This window comes from Myxine glutinosa, chromosome 7 (assembly GCF_964187855.1).
Source record: "Myxine glutinosa chromosome 7, kmMyxGlut1.1, whole genome shotgun sequence".
In the NCBI taxonomy this organism is placed as follows: domain Eukaryota; kingdom Metazoa; phylum Chordata; class Myxini; order Myxiniformes; family Myxinidae; genus Myxine; species Myxine glutinosa.
Window position 1 is genome coordinate 54,192,130 of NC_136267.1, and position 20,675 is coordinate 54,212,804.

Genomic DNA, 20,675 nt, shown 5'->3' on the forward strand with positions numbered 1-20,675 from the left:
CAGCACAAGTAAACCATCCAGCACAAGTAAACCATCCAGCACAAGTAAACCATCCAGCACAAGTAAACCGTCCAGCACAAGTAAACCATCCAGCACAAGTAAACCATCCAGCACAACCAAACCAACCAGCACAAGTAAACCATCCAGCACAAGTAAACCATCCAGCACAAGTAAACCATCCAGCACAAGTAAACCATCCAGCACAATTAAACCATCCAGCACAACCAAACCAACCAGCACAACCAAACCAACCAGCACAAGTAAACCATCCAGCACAAGTAAACCATTCAGCACAAGTAAACCACCCAGCACAAGTAAACCATCCAGCACAACCAAACCAACCAGCACAAGTAAACCATCCAGCACAACCAAACCAACCAGCACAACCAAACCAACCAGCACAAGTAAACCATCCAGCACAAGTAAACCATCCAGCACAAGTAAACCATCCAGCACAAGTAAACCATCCAGCACAAGTAAACCAACCAGCACAAGTAAACCATCCAGCACAAGTAAACCATCCAGCACAAGTAAACCATCCAGCACAAGTAAACCATCCAGCACAAGTAAACCAACCAGCACAAGTAAACCATCCAGCACAAGTAAACCATTCAGCACAAGTAAACCATCCAGCACAAGTAAACCATTCAGCACAAGTAAACCATTCAGCACAAGTAAACCATCCAGCACAAGTAAACCATCCAGCACAAGTAAACCATCCAGCACAAGTAAACCATTCAGCACAAGTAAACCATCCAGCACAAGTAAACCATTCACCACAAGTAAACCATCCAGCACAAGTAAACCATTCAGCACAAGTAAACCATCCAGCACAAGCAAATCATCCAGCACAAGTAAACCATTCAGCACAAGTAAACCATCCAGCACATGTAAACCATTCAGCACAAGCAAATCATCCAGCACAAGTAAACCATTCAGCACAAGCAAACCATCCAGCACAAGCAAATCATCCAGCACAAGTAAACCATCCAGCACAAGTAAACCATCCAGCACAAGCAAATCATCCAGCACAAGTAAACCATTCAGCACAAGTAAACCATCCAGCACATGTAAACCATTCAGCACAAGCAAATCATCCAGCACAAGTAAACCATTCAGCACAAGTAAACCATCCAGCACAAGTAAACCATCCAGCACAAGTAAACCATCCAGCACAAGTAAACCATCCAGCACAAGTAAACCATCCAGCACAAGTAAACCATCCAGCACAAGTAAACCAACCAGCACAAGTAAACCATTCAGCACAAGTAAACCATCCAGCACAAGAAAACCATCCAGCACAAGTAAACCATCCAGCACAAGTAAACCATTCAGCACAAGTAAACCATCCAGCACAAGTAAACCATCCAGCACAAGTAAACCATCCAGCACAAGTAAACCATCCAGCACAAGTAAACCATCCAGCACAAGTAAACCATCCAGCACAAGTAAACCATCCAGCACAAGTAAACCATCCAGCACAAGTAAACCACCCAGCACAAGTAAACCATCCAGCACAAGTAAACCATCCAGCACAAGTAAACCATCCAGCACAAGTAAACCATCCAGCACAAGTAAACCATCCAGCACAAGTAAACCATCCAGCACAAGTAAACCATCCAGCACAAGTAAACCAAACAGTACAAGTAAACCATTCAGCGCAAGTAAACCATCCAGCACAAGTAAACTATTCAGCACAAGTAAACTATCCAGCCAACCAAACCACCCAGCACAAGTAAACAATCCAGCCAACCAAACCAACCAGCACAAGTAAACCATCCAGCACAAGTAAACCATCCAGCACAAGTAAACCATTCAGCACAAGTAAACCATCCAGCACAAGTAAACCATCCAGCACAAGTAAACCACCCAGCACAAGTAAACCAACCAGCACAAGTAAACCATTCAGCACAAGTAAACCATTCAGCCAACCAAACCAACCAGCACATGTAAACTATCCAGCACAAGTAAAGCACCCAGCCCACCAAACCCCCAGCACAAGTAAACCACCCAGCCCACCAAACCCCCAGCACAAGTAAATCATCCAGCACAAGTAAATCATCCAGCACAAGTAAACCATTCAGCACAAGTAAACCACCCAGCCCACCAAACCCCCAGCACAAGTGAATCATCCAGCACAAGTAAATCATCCAGCACATGTAAACCATCCAGCACAAGTAAACCACCCAGCCCACCAAACCCCCAGCACAAGTAAACCACCCAGCCCACCAAACCCCCAGCACAAGTAAACCACCCAGCCCACCAAACCCCCAGCACAAGTAAATCATCCAGACCACCAAACCACCCACCATAACCAAACTCCATATACCCAACAATGTTCCTGCCCAGGAATACCTTTCGGCGCTCCGTTACTTTGTAACAAATCTGGTATCTACATTGACAATGATAACTAGAACGGGCACTCGGTGGAGCGCATACCTTCGCCGCAGCTACTGTTCTGTACTTGGCATGGGAGTGTAGGGAACAGAACAGTGAACAGTTTGGTGCTGATTTCATGCAAATCGGATAAGAATTGACCGAGTTATGACAAAAAACGCACATTTTGCAAGGTCGTGACCCCCCTGACCTTTGACCCCCAACCGCTAACAAGGGTAATGTCTTCACTGGGTCATGTCGTATATCACAAGATCGGGCATTGAATTCTGAACATTTTGGCGTTAGTTGCATGCCAATTGGATAAAAATTGACCGCGCTATGGTAAAAATACGATTTTGACCTTTTCGTGACCTTGACCTTGACCTTTGACCCGATTGCTCCCAAAATCTAATCAAATGTGTCCCGTATAATAACCAATCATCCCACCAAATTTCATGCAATTCGGTTGAATACTTTTTGAGTTATGCGAATAACATACACACACACACACACACAGACATACAAATAAATACACAGCGATCAAAACATAACCTTCCGCTTTTGCGAAGGTAATGACGATGACATTGATGATCATGATCCTCCCCTTCCACACCCATGCCATATGTACATTGTACATCATCAATAGATGGATGGCCCTTCATGTGCACATGACACTCCAACGAATTACCCAAAATGTTTCCCTCCGCCCCTCCCTCGCATACCTTTTCATCACCACAGGAGGTTGTTCCAGGTGTTTCAAGATTAAATCAATGTTAAAACAACCAACAACCCCTCCAGTTAAAACAGCCTAAATCAATGCCGTCGATCAATGGTTTTCAATATAAGGATCGATGGTTCTATATAACTTTGTTGTTGAACATTGTTGCATATCCAAAGAAGATTTAAATAGCCAAATAATCCCACAATAAATACCACAGAGGTCCACATGTCGGCGCTCACACCCAGTGTGTGATTTGGTCAAAAATGAAACGGCACAAAACACGCATCTGTTCCGTCTGTCATCTTATGACGTCACAATCTGATGCACCATTCTATTTTACATTCTATTATGAAGCATTATTTATTTGCAAAATATTTATTTATTATTTTTACATGAAATCTTTCAGCATTTGTGATATAAACCGTATTTTCATACTTAAGGATTTAGATATTTGAAAATGCATTCCTTGTGATTTCCAACACTTAAACTATAGAGAATTCATAGAACACGATACCCCGCACACGAGTGTTCAAGTATATTCTTGGGTAAGATGCCAGGGGCAAAGAAAAGGCCCCTTTATATAAGGGTATGTGTCATGTGGCAAAGTATAGAAAAGAAGGGACATTCCATAGCTAAAAGAAATGTCGAACAATAGAAAAGAAGGGACATTAAAAAAATATCGTGTGCATGCTGGACTACCCTTGTGTTCTGAGGAGGAACCAAGTAATGCTCTCGAAAAGTTCATACAAAGAAAGGGGCGCCCTTCATCTGGCAAATAAAATACATTTACTTCTTCATGCGGGTGTGTGAATCAAATTGGCGCTTATAGAATGAAATGCATTTTCGAAAGGCCTGTAACATAAAGTTCATTTTGGCCCCCTCACGGCTTTATCTCGACTGTAATTCACCATCACAGTCGTTGGGAAAGTTCAAGTCTCAGTTTCAGCTAAAGTTGAGAAAATCGGCGAAATGTATTCCAACAGCCGTTTTTAATGTGTCGACTGGTTGGATGAGATGTGGGCACGGGGAAGGACCGAAGGAGAGAGGGGAATGAGAGAGAGGAATGAGAGATGGGAAGGAGAGAAGAGAACGTTCCCAGGACTTCGTTATTTATATTAATACTTCGTAAAAGTACAGCGACTGAATACTGAAGTTCGGGATCAAACCGAAGTCTAATTATATATTTACATATTCCTGGGGTGTATGTACAGAGTTTGTTTAAAGCGAATCCACTCTTTTCCAACCATGGAATTAAACAATACAGTACTTCAAAAATGTACATAATAATGTAAACTAACTATGGAATACAATATTTATTAATAACGTTTGGTTTTAATCTATTTTTACTTTGTAAAGCGAAAAGTTTTCAATACATTCAAGTTTAAAAATGAAGAAGAGTCATGGGGTCCATAGGCCTCTGACAGGCCTCTGATGTGCATTTTAAGACTGAATCAACACGTCTTCGATCATAAATTACTTTTTGAAGAAACAAAGGTACATTTTGATTGCAACTCAAGCAAAGAAAACCAGGCAATGACTGTTACTCCGCCGTGTGTGTGTGTGTGTGTGTGTGTGTGACACCCAGTCCCCCGTGTGTGTGTCCCAGTCCCGTGTGTGTGTGTGTGTGTGTGTGTGACCCAGACCCCCGTGGGTGTGTGTGTGTGTGTGTGTGTGTGTGTGTGTGTGTGTGTGTGTGTGCGCATGCGTGTGTGACCCAGTCCCCCATGTGTGTGTGACCCACTGCCCCATGTGTGTGTGACCCACTCCCCCGTGTGTGTGTGTGTGTGTGTGTGTGACCCACTCCCCCGTGTGTGTGTGTGTGACCCACTCCCCTATGTGTTTGTGTGTGACCCACTCCCCTATGTGTTTGTGTGACTCACTCCCCTAATCCCCCATGTGTATGTGTGACCCATTCCCGTGTGTGTGTGTGTGTGTGTGTGTGTGTATGTATGTGTGACACACTCCCCCGTGTGTGTGTGGGTGATCCCCTCCCCGGTGCAGTGTGCGTGATGTGGGAGGGATGGGGGTGGGGAGGGAGAGGATTTGAGCTCTTGAAGTCACATTTTACATGAGATGTAATCACTCATTTCAAACTGTATTTCCCATGTGCACGCACATGCATTCACATGTTATCAGAAGTAAATACATTTTGTAGATGACATCATTTGTGGATCTGATAAATTGCCAGTAACCATTTTGAAAAATGAATGTGCAGCAACTAAATGAAGATGTCGAAATGTTACACACGTCAATGCCCGTGGGATTCCCACAGGTGACCCCACTATTTTATATATATAATATACCAGTAGAAGCCTACAAACGAATTTTCAGTCCCCATGTTGAAGTTGCATACAGAGAAACGATCCCATATAAAGGGAGGGATACTTACTCTGATTATTCAAGACGATATAAAATATAAAATAAAAACCATGATCACTCTTGGGCAAGCCACATTTGAAAGTTGCCCTCCAAAGCCAGATGCTCACTGGGCATCCTCTTTTGTCCAAAGTCCTTCCTTGGCACACCTGAGTTCCTTTCCACCTACAAGGCCTTCATCCGCAGTTTGATGAAGTACTGCTCTAGGCTCTGGTCTGGCTCCCCTGCCTCACATCTTGGTCAGCTTGATGCTGTGTAAACTAAGGCTTTTAATATCATTGGAATATCTCACGATGAAACTGTGTCTATGGGCCTATCAGTTTGCCATTGCATACAGGTCGGTGGTCTCTGTCTTCTTCCGCCTCCTTCATGGTCTTGGACCCTCTGCCCTCTCCATGCTTTGTCCCCCAAGGTATCTGCAGGATGCAAGCAGTCCACCAACAACCCCTCCAGTTAAAACAGCCTAAATCCAGGACCACTGCTCATGTCCACTCATTTGTTTGTCTCTTTCCCACCTGTGGAACCAACTTCCACACTCTCTTTAATCTTGTTCCTCTCTCCAGGTCATCAAGGCAGCTGTTCACCGCCATTTGAAATCTTCCCCCATCCAAAACCATTATCTTTTCCTTCTGTATCCATCTTGTCCAACCCATGTGTCCTCTCCTGTCCCCAATTCCTGCCCACACCCATTGTTTGTTCAAGCCCCCTCTATCTTGTCCACCAACTCCGTTGTTAGTGCCCCCCCCCCCTCGCCCAAACCCCTGCCCTCCCACCTTTCTCGACTGTTATTTTGTCCTGTTACATCCTGATCGATTCAGTGTACGAACTCTTCTACAAGCTTTCACTCTGTATACAAAAAACACTTCATTTACATGGACTTATTTATATTAGATGTATGTGGTATTCTGGTTCCCTTTCAGCGAAGGTTGGCCTTGGCCGTCGACCGATGACTTGACAATGTGCTCATATGGCAGGCGGCACTTGTTTTTCACAAATAGTGTAGCAATGGCTGTAATGTGACACGATTTGTCTTGTACTTACTATACATAGTTATGAGGGGTCTTACCATTCATATTGTCGTGTCTCCGGGGTTAAGACCCTTCGGTGATAGATGGCCAACCGAGCTTTAACTCCGAGGCGTATGAGCCGAATTGATGGCGGTACCTTTGGCATGCGTGGGGGGTAGCAAGGGCTTACCTGTACGGAGTTCACTGGGTGTCATCGAACCCACCACGGATAAACAAGACAGAACACAAGGGATTGAAAATGCACAAATAATGATTTCATGAAAATAATGCCAGGATAACATAAAAATGAATGTATGGTAAACTAATTCCTATATTGAGGCTCCTCCACACAAACTCGTATACGAACAAGGGGAATGATAAAATAAAAATAAATGTCGGATGTCGTGCAGCCACTTCACTCCGGTCTCCACGACAGTTTGGGGCCTTCACAGGCAGGGCCGGTGCCACCATTAGGCCAACAAGGCAGCCGCCTAGGGCGCAGACATCAGAGGGGCGCATTACTGAACCTTAAAGGGTCACAGTTTTATACAAATTATTGTTTTAAGAAAAAACATAATAAAAGGAAAATATAATAGTTCATTGTTCATAATAGTGTAAGTGATTAATTTTGAGCATGTACGCTTCGTGGCATACGTCACATCCTGTTTGAAACGGACGTAGCCTGCCCCCATGTGCCTTCTCCATACGTCACATCTGGCATGTTCAAAACGCTGCCGCCATTTCATCGTTGGGCGCATGGATTGATCATCGTCAGGAAAGCGGGAGAATTAATAATCGAAGTTGGCAAAAAAAAATTGGGGGGGGGGGGAGGGTGGAAGTAGCTCGCCTTGCCTGGGGCGCAAAATAGTCTGGCGCCGGCCCTGTTCACAGGTCCTGCGCGTGAAAACATGCAATGGTGCGAAGTCGGGTCCTTCTCGTTCGGCTGCACCGAGCTCCGACCGTCCCGAACTTCCCAGGCGCACACGACACGAAGCGCAGCCGTCACGAGCCAGCACCAAGAGAGAGAGAGAGAGATGCGTCCGTCTTCACCAACGCCAGAACAGAGAGAGCACGCGAATGCGACCGCCTGCATCCAGCCAGGGACAGAGAGATAATGCAAATGCGACCACCTGAGACCAATCCCAGAACGAGAGAGAGCAAAATGGCGGTGGCTTCGCCTTTTTGCTCCAGCGCTAGAATGTTCGATGATGACGTCACACTCTAACCAATTGTGCAGCGCCGTCGCATCGCCCCATTGTTTCTCAACCAATCGTCCTTCGGGGCGTGGTCTCACGACCATTCTTGATGCCCATCGAGAAGATTCGGCTAGGCGGGGTAGTGGTGTCCGGATCTGGTTGGTGATCGCATTATTGTACCCCGTCGCTCAGCGGAGCGAAAGGGGGACTATGGCTTTCCCCTCCGTCCGTGTGTCCGTCCATCCGTCCGTGCGTGTGTGCGGGCGTGCGTGCGTGCGGTGTGCGTGCGTGCGTGCATGCATGCGTAAGCGAAGGACCGCATTCGAATTTAGTGTGTGGGTGCAACCCACGTCAAAATCCAAGATGGCCGCCGCCATGTATGTCTGATGCCATGTATGACTGAACCTTGTAACCTGCATATCTTGAAAAATAAGCGAAGTACCAACGTCTAATCTGGTGTGTGGGTGTATCTAGGCACAAGGAAGAATGCTGTTTAAAATCGGGTCGCCACGTCAAAAGCCAAGATGGCCGCCGCCATGTATGTCTGAAACTTGAGATGAATATCCTGAAAAATAAGCGAAGTACCAACTTCTAATTTGGCGTGTGGGTGTATCTCGGCATAAGGACGAAAGCTATTTAAAATTGGGTCGCCACGTCAAAATCCAAGATGGCCACCACCATATATATGTCTGAAACTTGTGAGCGAAATATCTCGAAAAATAAGCGAAGTACCAACTTCTAATCTGGTGTCTGGGTGTGTCTAGGCACAAGGAAGAACGCTGTTTAAAATTGGGTCGCCACGTCAAAATCCAAGATGGCCGCCGCCATGTATATGTCTGATGCCATGTATGTCTGAACCTTGTAACCTGCATATCTTGAAAAATAAGCGAAGTACGAACTTCTAATCTGGTGTGTGGGTGTATCTAGGCATAAGGAAGAACGCTATTTAAAATTGGTTCGCCACGTCAAAATCCAAGATGGCCACCGCCATGTATGTCTGAACCTTGTGAGATGAATATCTTGAAAAATAAGCGAAGTACCAACTTCTAATCTGGTGTTTGGGTGTACCTCGGCATAAGGAAGAACGCTATTGAAAATTGGGTCGCCACGTCAAAATCCAAGATGGCCGCCACCATATATATGTCTGAACCTTGAGCGAAATATCTCGAAAAATAAGCGAAGTACCAACTTCTAATCTGGTGTGTGGGTGTATCTAGGCATAAGGAAGAACGCTATTTAAAATTGGTTCGCCACGTCAAAATCCAAGATGGCCACCGCCATGTATGTCTGAACCTTGTGAGATGAATATCTTGAAAAATAAGCGAAGTACCAACTTCTAATCTGGTGTTTGGGTGTACCTCGGCATAAGGAAGAACGCTATTGAAAATTGGGTTGCCACGTCAAAATTCAAGATGGCCGCCACCATATATATGTCTGAACCTTGAGCGAAATATCTCGAAAAATAAGCGAAGTACCAACTTCTAATCTGGTGTGTGGGTGTATCTAGGCATAAGGAAGAACGCTATTTAAAATTGGTTCGCCACGTCAAAATCCAAGATGGCCACCGCCATGTATGTCTGAACCTTGTGAGATGAATATCTTGAAAAATAAGCGAAGTACCAACTTCTAATCTGGTGTTTGGGTGTACCTCGGCATAAGGAAGAACGCTATTGAAAATTGGGTTGCCACGTCAAAATTCAAGATGGCCGCCACCATATATATGTCTGAACCTTGAGCGAAATATCTCGAAAAATAAGCGAAGTACCAACTTCTAATCTGGTGTGTGGGTGTATCTAGGCATAAGGAAGAACGCTATTTAAAATTGGTTCGCCACGTCAAAATCCAAGATGGCCACCGCCATGTATGTCTGAACCTTGTGAGATGAATATCTTGAAAAATAAGTGAAGTACCAACTTCTAATCTGGTGTTTGGGTGTACCTCGGCATAAGGAAGAACGCTATTGAAAATTGGGTTGCCACGTCAAAATTCAAGATGGCCGCCACCATATATATATGTCTGAACCTTGAGCGAAATATCTCGAAAAATAAGCGAAGTACCAACTTCTAATCTGGTGTGTGGGTGTATCTAGGCACACGGAAGAACGCTGTTTAAAATTGGGTCGCCACGTCAAAATCCAAGATGGCCGCCGCCATGTATGTCTGAATCTTGTGAGAAGAATATCTTGAAAGATAAGCGAAGTACCAACTTCTAATTTGGTGTGTGGGTGTATCTCGGCATAAGGAAGAACGCTATTGAAAATTGGGTCGCCACATCAAAATCCAAGATGGCCGCCTCCATGTTTGTCTGACCCTTGTGAGCGAAATATCATATCATAGCATGTTTTCTGCGTGTTCCACTTTGTCAACTCACATCACTTCCCCGACGGGGGACCTAGGCGTAACGCTTGTTTTAATTATGTACCCCCTCATGGTCTCACTAGAGCACAATGTGATGGTGACATCAGGGTCGCATAAGTATTGGAACAGTGAAGTCAAATTTGTTGTTATTGTTATATACTCAAGAAATTTGGATTTGAGATCAAAAGATGAATATGAGGCAAAAGTACAGAAGATCAGCTTTTATTTCTTGGTATTTCTATGCATATATGTTTTATCATGTAGACCAACAGCACTTTTTATGTTCAGTTCCCCCCATTAAAGTATATTAAAGTAGTATAATAGTTAATATTTGGTTGCATATACCTTGCATGCAATAACTGCATCAAACCTGTGACTCAATGACATTACTAAAATCTTGGTACTGTATCTTCCTGTGAGATGCTTTTCCGAGCCTTTACTGTAGCCATTTTCAGACGGCATTTTCATTTCCCCCCCTGACGAACACCTTGGTGCATTGGCAGTGTGTTTTGGGTCATTGTCTTGCTGTATGGTGATGCATCGCCGAATGAGTTTGGAGGCATTTTCTTGTACATCGGAATGTTTCTGTGCACTTCTGAATTCATTCTGCTGCTGCCATCATTGGTATATCCTCAATAAAGATGAGCGAGGCAATTTCTGAGGCAGCCATGCATGCCCAAGCCATGACACTACCTCCACCAGTTGCTTTGGATATTGTTAATCTCCTTCCTTTCTCCACACTAACGTCTTTCAATCGCTTTGGTAAAGGTTTATGTTGGTCTCATCTGTCCATAAAACTTTGTACCAGAACTCACTGGGTCACGTCTGTACTTCTTGGCAAATTCTAATCTGACCTTTCTATATTTGATGCTGATGAGAGGTTTGCAAGTTGCAGTGTAGCCTTTGTAATTCTGCTGTCAAAATTTTCTGCGATCAGTAGATTGTGATACTTTCACCCATAGACATAGTTTAACTTCTTTATTTGGGGGGGGGGGGGGCAAGGGCTTAATATTAATAATGGGTATCTAGGTCTGACTTCCAAAATTACCGTTTGTTAGTAGAGTTACAGTGTACGTGAAATCACAAATACAGTTTATGTTCATTATTGTTACTCATGTTTAAATACGGCATGTTTTTATCTTAATTGTATACTACTGAAAAAAATTAAGGTGGGGCCATTGCCCCTATTGCCCCCCCCCCCCCCAAACCTCACCGGTGCTTTCACTCCCTGCACTCTGGAGATTGTTGGTGATATCACTGACCGTTGTTTTAGGGTTAGGATTTTTCTTCACAGCTATGATTAAATTCTCTGTCATCAATGACAGTTGTTTTCCTTGGTTGACTTGGCCATTGTCTATTGTTAAGTACACAAGTGGTTTCTTTCTTTTTCAAGATATTTCATATGGTTGTATTTGCTATACCAATTGTTGTCCCATTGTTATGATTGAATTCCTCCTTTATTTCAGATTCCAAATTTCTTGATTTTCTTTCATACACAGTTCTCTGCTCCTAATGTTGGTTTATGCTGACTGACGCCAGAGGCAGACTCCCAAGGTAAAAAAGCAAAGGCTAAAACCAAGGCTCGACATTCACAGCTCTTTTATGTATGAATGATCAATACAACAATAAACACATGAGCAACAAAAAACACCTGTCAGTAATCTGTTACAATACTTATGCTTACCTAAAATGGGGGGACTGAACAGAAAAAGTACTCTTGTTCTACATTGGTAAAACACATGTCATTATGCATAGAAATACCAAAAACATAAAATCTGACCTTCTGTACTCTTGCCTCATTCATATTGTTGCGGATATGAGGATTGTGTTTTTTTTTTGTGTTGTATTGTATAGTAAATTGTTGTAAATATCACCCTCTGTAAAATGTAATGATTCCTTGTAAATACCTCCGTAGTGTGAAGGTCAAAGGGCGTCTCGGTAGTTATTCCATAAACACCACATTGCAGGACACGATAAAACCCTTGTTCAGTAGCTTATATCTTATTATGTGTCTTAGGGTAAGGCTGTGTCTCCCATTAATTTAAATACTCCATTGCACCAAGTGAAATAAGAGTAGATCCCCTTTAATTTCATTTCAATGGCCAACTGCATTTTGGGCGGTTTTCTTCAACCACCATTGGCCACGAGGCAGGGTTGGGAAAGAAGGGCGTGTCTCCACCTCGTCATAGAGGGGAGGAGTGAGCCAGCCCCGAACAACCAACCGAGCACGAGGGGTTTGCTTTGAGAGGGCGGAGGAAGAGCGTTTGGGGGAGGTTCGCAAAGGTTGAGGGGCGGGGCATATATAACCCGCCGCGGGGTGTCCCCCAAGGAGATGGGCTGGAGAGAAGTGAGAGAAAGGCTGAGCTGAGCTGCGTGGAGAGGTACACGAAAAGGAAGGGTCCAAGAGAAAGCCGAGGAGCTTTTACGAAGCAAGCTACACGAGATATACAGCAGAGGAGTGCAGCCCCGTTTCAACCAGCCACGTGAAGCCCTGACGGTGTGCGCTGTAAAGCGGCTTACAAGGAGCCGCCGCCCCCCCCCCCCCCCCCCGCTTCCCGCCCGGAGTGGACCCGCTCGCTGTGCCCTGTGATCCCACCTGCTCATCCTTTCCAGCCATTCCTGCCTGCAAGTTCCCCATGTTGCCTACGTGAGTTTGTTTTGTTTGTTCTGGCCTGGGTAGTAAACTAAGTCAGTATAAGCTAGTAATTTGCACTGTGTCACCTGCGTCTCATGTCCCCTGTAAATAAACGTGACTGCTTTCTTTTTGCTTATGTGTGTAAATAATAATAAACCCAGTTACTCTTCTGTACGTCTTCTTCCTCTTTGCATTCGGTCGCTTTAGAGTTTTCCAGATTGAGTAGCTGTGGCGCGATACGGCCAACGTTTGGGTAAATCGGGTGAATCGGGGAAGAACAGTTCGGCCGCGGTTATACCTCCGCTCGGTAAAAATAACATCCTAATCCGCGGACCGCAACAATATTCATCTTTTGATCTCAAATCCAAATTTATTGAGTATACTGTATAACAATAACAACAAATTAGATTTTTGCCTTATAAGCAATAAATAGGGTAGGCATGTGGAATTTAGCCATTGTGTTAACAGGTTGCCTAATCTTCACAAAGGACACTATGGGATCTTTAACGTCAACCAACTAATGCCGGCGGATGGGACGTTTAGTTTAAGGTCCATCCAAGAGACGGAACACATTGATGTGAACACACAGGGATGACAGTTAATAGGTGAATCAGGATTCAAACCCAGGCTAGACAACTTAAGGGTGAATGTGCATATATCTAGGCCATCCTACCAGTATATATATATATATATACAGACTTGGCATTTAATATGGAATATTTTTTTTGTGGGGGTGAACTTACTTTTCAAGATGTCTTAGAACCAAAAGTTCATTGGAATTATGTTGAAATTATTCTAGATTTTGTTAATGTGACCTTCAAAAGAAACAAAAACCACATTTGACATTTCGAAACAAATAAATTGATCCTTGAAAGTGATGTAAACTGATATCGAACTCAATTCATGGACAGTACTGTGTTAAACTTCTGTTCGTTTTCCAGAAGTATCTCTTTATTTTGCACATTAGCCAAAAAAATTTAAACAAAAACAAAAGTTAAATTACGACTGGGATTACGGACAGTAAAATTACAGTTCAGTACTTCGTGTAACCCCCACGAGCATTCAGGAAAGCACGTACACGTTGAGGCATGCTGTTCACGAGATTTGCCAAGGTTTGGACAGGAATCGCTTGCCATGCAGTGACAATAGCCTGCTGCAATTCACGCACAGAGGTCAGCTGCTGGTCCAAGTGGTCGATTTGACGCGTTAATTCTGCCCACAAGTTCTCTATCGGATTCATATCCGGAGACATGGCAGGCCACTCCATATGCTCTCCACTATGGTCAGCAAGAAAGTGTTGGATCATGCGAGCAGGATGAGGCCGTGCATTGTCATCTTGGAAGACAAAGTTTCCTCAAAAGGCTGCACGAGCAAATGGAAGCAATGTTTCTTCCAGAATAGCCCTGTACTTGAACTGGTTCAGGTTTCCATTCAGAACAACCATGTCAGTTTTGCCCCCTGCATGAAAAGCAGCCCAAACGGTCACCCCACCACCTCCAGCTTGGACTCTTGGCACTATACAATCTTTGTTGTGGGCTTCATGCACTTGTCTGTGTACTCGGACGCGGCCATTTTGACGATAGACCAGAAATCTAGACTCGTCACTGAAGATCACATGATTCCAATGTCCTGGCTGCCATTGACGGTGCTCTCTGGCCCACTGCAATCGGCGCTGGCGGTGTTGTCTGGTCAGGCGTGGCTTTCTCAGGGGACGCCTGGAACGATAGCCTGCTTGAACCAGTCGTTGGTTGACTAGCCTTCTGGATACAGGCACATTTGTCAGTTGCTGCCACTCAGCCCCAAGCCGATTAGCTGACTTGGTATGGCCATTGCGGACTAACCGGTGCAGCTGGCGATCATCCCTCCTTGTGGTTCTGCGGGGACGTCCTGGCCTCGGTATTGGAGTAGGGACACCCCTCTGAGCATTTCGTTTCAGGATCTTTGACACCTGACCTTGAGTGATGCCATACTGCCGAGCAATAGCACGCTGTTTCATGCCGTAATTTCGTAAAGCCACCACTCCATGACAAACAGCATTGTCGAGTTGACCGACCATCTCCAGAGGAAGCGGCAATAACTTTTGGAGACGTGCAGCAGTTGTTTTCCACTAATACAGAACGCAACAACCCTTGTATACCCGACTGTGAAGCCAATCATCAAATGCACCTGTCCGTACATTTTGCCACGCCACCTGTGATATAATCCTGTTGTTGACTTCTTGCTGCGACAGACAATCAGTGACATGTTTCTTTTCGCAAATAAATCACCAAAGTGTAAAGAAACTCACCAGATTGATATACTGAGTTAAGAAAGTAAACCCAAGTCAAGAAAAAATATATATTCCATATTAAATGCCAAGTCTATATATATGTATGTATATATATATATATATATATATATATATATATATATATATATATATATATATATATATATACACACACACATATATCATGTACACACCTCTCATGAAGATTACTGAAGAAGCAAGTGGTGTTTAAGCCATCTTGGATATCCCTGGACACCAGATTATCCAGCTTACTATATCAGTTTGTGGTTGTTGCTTGGGCAACAGCTCCAACACTTTAAACAAATTCACATTACCAGATTGGTCACATGTCACATGTGAATAGTGATCTTCGGCTGCGAAGGGCAACCGTGATGATGACTTTTCTTTGAAATTGTTTGGAACACGATGAGATTTTTCCCACCAGAAATAAAACACTGTATTGCACGCATCGCAGTGTTTTGGGGGAATCCTGATATGCTAAAATGCCTTGTAGGAATTGGGCATTCTGTTGGCAATAGTACACCTCTAGTCCTGTACTATCCCACAGCAAAGTAGAGTTCAGTTTCAAGGTTTTACACCGCTTGAAGGAATTGGCCAACTGATACTTTTCCAAGTCAGAATTATACATACCCATGATCTGGGAGTGGAAACACAACCAACCTTTAGGAATTACATTCAACATATATGGGTTCTCATGGAATGCCACTGAGCGAATAAGACTGGACAGTGATGCAGATACCATCGGTAGATAATAAAGAGACCAGACTCTGCAAAGGAAAGCCAGGGGGTCTCTGGAGGTCTAGCCTGGCCGCGCTTGGCTGTGACCCATGGCAACGATGGAGAAACAGAGCGGGATTCTGTGGCTGGGGACGAGGGCTGGAAGGTAATGCGTTTGTGCCTCCCTGCTGCCATGGTGTTAATGCCTACCTACTCTATGTTGTGTTGATTTCGCAGAGCAACAGACAGAAAGCAAAGGGATCCAGACCAAATATACTGTATATCTTTCCTTCCCTATACGTACCCTTGCGTCCATTTATGGTCTGCTTTGTTAACCTTAAACTTTATAATATGAAACACTTTTTTGGTTTGATATTGTCTTTCTGCCGAAGCGTCAAGGCAGAATCAGTGCTGTCAATAAGACTGGTGTTGATGTCAACTTATGTTGGTCAATTTGAGTAGGGGATTGGACCATAATAATGCGGTGTGATGTTCCTCCTCTACCTTTTCTCTTTCCCATTGCTTTGCTTGCTGAGATTTTTAGTGAGACACATTTTATCGTTTCGGGAGCCTTCACTATCCTGTTTTCCAGGAAAAAAAAAGAAAATAATATTTGTGATGAGAATTCATAAATTGTCAGGATCAACTCAAATAACCGAGAATCGCTCAGCTATTTTAGCAAATCAGGAACGAAATGTGCAAAAGTTGCATTGAAGAATAAATCAAGTTGTGGTGGTAAGCTGGTGAGCACTTGTGGGACCATGGTTTCACATTGGGAGTCATTAGCACGTCACGTGCCTCATTCCTGGCGTATATAAAGAAGCGCCGCCCGAGACCATCTTGTTTCTGCTGCTTCGCCTCGACCACACAAGGTTTGAATGTCGATGCGATTCAGCCCAAATGGTGTAGCCTGTTTGGTGCAGGGTTGGAAGGGGGGGGGGAGGGTGAGGTTATGGGGGAGGGTGTGCTTGCTTGAGACCAGTGTCATGCACAGGTGCAGGTGTGTTAAAGGGGATAAGGGGGCGGGTATGGTGCTGACTGATATATATGTACATATTTATATATACCCTCATGGGAGCAGCTAAATACACTGATTGACGATAGTAGTATTTCTGTTTATAGGTGATGGAAATTATAATTGTTTCTTATTTACAGGATGTATAATGATGTAGATATTTTGATTTGATGTGACGTGATGATCAGTCAATTGTTACAACTGATACTTTCCCATTCCCCCACAGTACTACGGAGCAGATATGTCGTGCACTGACCTGCAAAGTGCCATGGAGACGATGGTCGCTGTTTTCCATAAATACTCTGGCAAAGAGGGTGACAGGTACAAGCTGAGCAAAGCTGAGATGAAGGATCTTCTCACAAACGAACTGCCTGGTGTCTTGACGGTAAAGTTGCTTGCTCCCTCGCTTGCTCCCCCACTGTATACAACTCACCACATCACAATTCTGCATTATTCTGCAAATCTCACACATGCTCAACATCTGGGAAACATCACACCGAAGGAAGCCAACAAAATAATTCTCAGACTGGCACAATATATTTCCGCACCTATGCGCCGCCATTTTAATGTACTTAATTGTCGTTTCACCACATTGCATCTGTGGTGACTCCGAAACGGATTTCCACCAAAACAACACCATCAAGTCTCGGCTTCGCTCCGTCATGAGATCGTTAATGAACACAGTGTTTGTGATACAATCATACAAATGTAATTAAATGGGACCTCTCTATGACATCATAATGGCATCTAATTACAGACGTGCATATGCATAACCTGCACCTTTCCCTATCGAATATTACTATTATATTGCAATACTTTTAAGTAATGTGAACTGTTTAGAGTTACATCTGAATTTAGAATTCAGCTCCAGAGGATTCCATCATTAAGACAGCCATTGTACGCAGTTTGATAATTGCATTTTCGTCATGGAAAACCTGGTGAGGGAAATTACATTATTTTAAGGCTTTCAATAACACGACACAGCTGAGTGAGGAAATTATAAAGTATCCATTTTCGATTATGCTCTATGTAAAATGGATATAACAGATACTTGCAGGGGAGAGAAGACAATACAGATGACAGTTCAATGAAGTTGTTTGTAAAAGGTGAAGTTGAAAAATGTCGATTTTATTTATTACTTGCAAAATCGAAGATTTTTCAAGTACATTGATTGGTCGAGTGTGTTATTCTGTCTGTCGGTTTGTTTGTCTGCCTGTCAATCACCTTCAGGTCACAATTTTATACCGATCTTCACGAAACTTCACCAAATGGTAGAGTTGGTCATAAGAAAGATTTGAGGCCTATTGACTTTGAGGTCTAAGGTCAAATGTCAATATTAAGATTCAATTTCTAAAATTGGCATTTTTCATCCGATTGACTTGAAAGTTGAACAGCATTTGCACATTGTCACTAAATTGGGAAACCAACTATTTTTGAGGTCAAAAGGCCAAAGGTCAACTCAAGGTCAAACTTCTAAATTCTTCAATTTCCATCTGAAAAAATCATCAATTTTCATCCAATTAACTTGAAAATTAAACAGCAATTACAGAGTGCATCACTGAATTGGGAAAGCAACTATTTTGAGGTCAGCTCAAATAGCTCCTTGCTCCCCAAGCTCTCTCTGGGCTCTGTCCCCCAAATATTCCTACAGGTCACACAAGATCTGCCTGCAACCCTCTTATGGTTAAACTGCCAAAATCAAGACTCTCTGCTCACCTTCACTCCTTCATTCCTCTTTTCTCCCGCCTCTGGAACAAACTCCCTCACTCTCTTCAATCCCACTCCTCCCTCCAGGTCTTTAAAACGGCTGTTCACCACCATCTCTTATCTTCCCCCATCCAAAACCTTGATCTTTTCTACCCCCGCTAATTTCACCCCAAACCACTTTTCTGAAATACCGACTTCTTTCCTGGAAGTCCTTGGTGTCCTTGCGTTTTATGCCTATCCTGACTCCCCCCAGGCCCTCTGGCTCCCACACATCTCCCGATGTCGCTGCTCTCAAATGTTGTGTTTGTGTGCTTCCTCCCCTTCTCTCCCCATCTTGTCGACCGCTCCCCTTTTTATATACTTTGTTTGCTTGTTTGTTTGATTTGTTTGTTTGATAAATGTTAGCTCTTTCACGAGCCTCGACTCTGTATACAAAAAAAAAAAACTTGAAAATGAAACAGCAATTACATAGTGCATCACTGAATTGAGAAACCAACTATTTTTGAGGTCAAAAGGCCAAAGGTCAACTCAAGGTCAAACTTCTAAAATCTTCAATTTCCATCTGAAAAAATCATCAATTTTCATCCAATTAACTTGAAAATTAAACAGCAATTACAGAGTGCATCACTGAATTGGGAAAGCAACTATTTTGAGGTCAAAAGGTCAAAGGTCAACTCGAGGTCAAATTTCTAAAATCTTCAATTTCCATCTGAAAAATAATCAATTTTCATCCAATGAACTTGAAAATTAAACATAGTTTGCATATTGCCTCGTTGAATTGGGAAAGCAACTATTTTTGAGGTCAAAAGGCCAAAGGTCAACTCAAGGTCAAACTTTGAGAATCTCCAATTTCCATCTGAAAAAATCAATTTTCATCCAATTAACTTGAAAATTCAACAGCAATTACATAGTGCATCACTGAATTGGGAAAGCAACTATTTTGAGGTAAAAAGGTCAAAGGTCAACTCAAGGTCAAACTTCTAAAATCTTCAATTTCCATCTGAAAAAATCATCAATTTTCATCCAATTAACTTGAAAATTAAACAGCAATTACATAGTGCATCACTGAATTGGGAAACCAACTATTTTTGAGGTCAAACTTCTATAATAATCAATTTTCATTTGAAAAATCATCAATTTTAATCCGATTGACCTCAGCTTTGATTATGATCGTCAATTTTAATCTTAATGAAATGGACAATTTGATGTATCCATGGCAACTTTTTATTTTAGGGAGGGGTGGATTTTGCAAGTATCATGCTCTGCATGACGTCTTCTTGTTAATTTATTTTTGTTCTGTAAACCTACCTTTTAATTGTCAGGCCATAGACATACTGATCAGCCCTCGTAATATAAGTATTGTGGAGTACAATGTGGGGCTAGACACCCCTGTCAGGTAAGGTGGGAAAAATGGTGGGTTTTCGGGGAAGGTCGTTGAAAGCTCTGTTGGGGATTTCTTATTCCCTCACTAGGGAGCAAAAAACGCGGAAACCGTGGAGAGCATAATGGAGGACTTGGACGTTGACAAGGACGGAGAGGTGGATTTCAACGAGTACTCGGTCCTGCTGGCCGCCCTGTCCGTGGCCTGCAACGAGTTCTTCATGGCAGATTTGAAACATATGTGTGGAAAGGCCTAGAACCACCATAATGTGTGATCACTATAGTAATAATTTGCTCTATCTAATATTGTACGGAGATTGATAATGGCGTTTTCATCATTTAAAAATAATTGAGTTAAAATATTATCAATTTGTCATATGGTGGTGTTTCGTATATGGTGTACATTTATCACAATAAAATCATCGAATAATCATTTGGTTAATTGATGTGGGAAGTTTAAATAAAAAGGGGAAGAGTCCAATGAGTAAAACTTCCTGAAGTGAAGATCCTTCTTGCACAACTCATCTGCCTCTTCAATAAATCCCCTTCTACACCTTCACCTGTTGATCCAATAGACTTGCCTGATGTAAACTCCATTGCCTGAATACACACACACACACACACACACACACACGACTATTAAAAAGATAGACATGCATGGATAGACTATAAAAAAAGCTTCTGACAGAATCCCACATTCATGGATGATAAAATGCATGCAAATGTATAAGATAAACCCTAAAATAATCAAGCTGATTGAGAAAGCCATGGATCTATGGAATACCACTCTAATCCTGCAGCACTCTGAAGGAAAGATTGAAATACCAGGAGTGAAGTTACGAGATGCGGGATCTTCAAAGGAGACAGCCTTTCTCCTCTACTGTTTGCCTGCCCCTCG

At 43.1% G+C, this 20,675-nt stretch overlaps 1 protein-coding gene across 1 annotated transcript; it reads left to right on the plus strand.

The window, feature by feature from the left end:
* The first annotated feature begins 16,508 nt into the window (after positions 1–16,508).
* Positions 16,509–20,336, plus strand: LOC137418118 (protein S100-A1-like). Its single transcript, XM_068104104.2, has 3 exons — positions 16,509–16,547; positions 16,917–17,075; positions 19,870–20,336. The coding sequence occupies exons 2-3, from the start codon at positions 16,932–16,934 to the stop codon at positions 20,032–20,034; spliced, it is 309 nt and encodes a 102-aa protein (XP_067960205.1). The 5' UTR covers positions 16,509–16,547; positions 16,917–16,931; the 3' UTR covers positions 20,035–20,336.
* The last annotated feature ends 339 nt before the right edge of the window (positions 20,337–20,675 follow it).

Bases quoted from the DNA above. Each gene is read 5' to 3' on its own strand.
- LOC137418118 (XM_068104104.2), top strand. From the start codon at position 16,932: ATGTCGTGCACTGACCTGCAAAGTGCCATGGAGACGATGGTCGCTGTT. The intron at 17,076-19,869 runs GTAAAGTTGCTT...TTCCCTCACTAG, and splicing joins AACTGCCTGGTGTCTTGACG to GGAGCAAAAAACGCGGAAAC.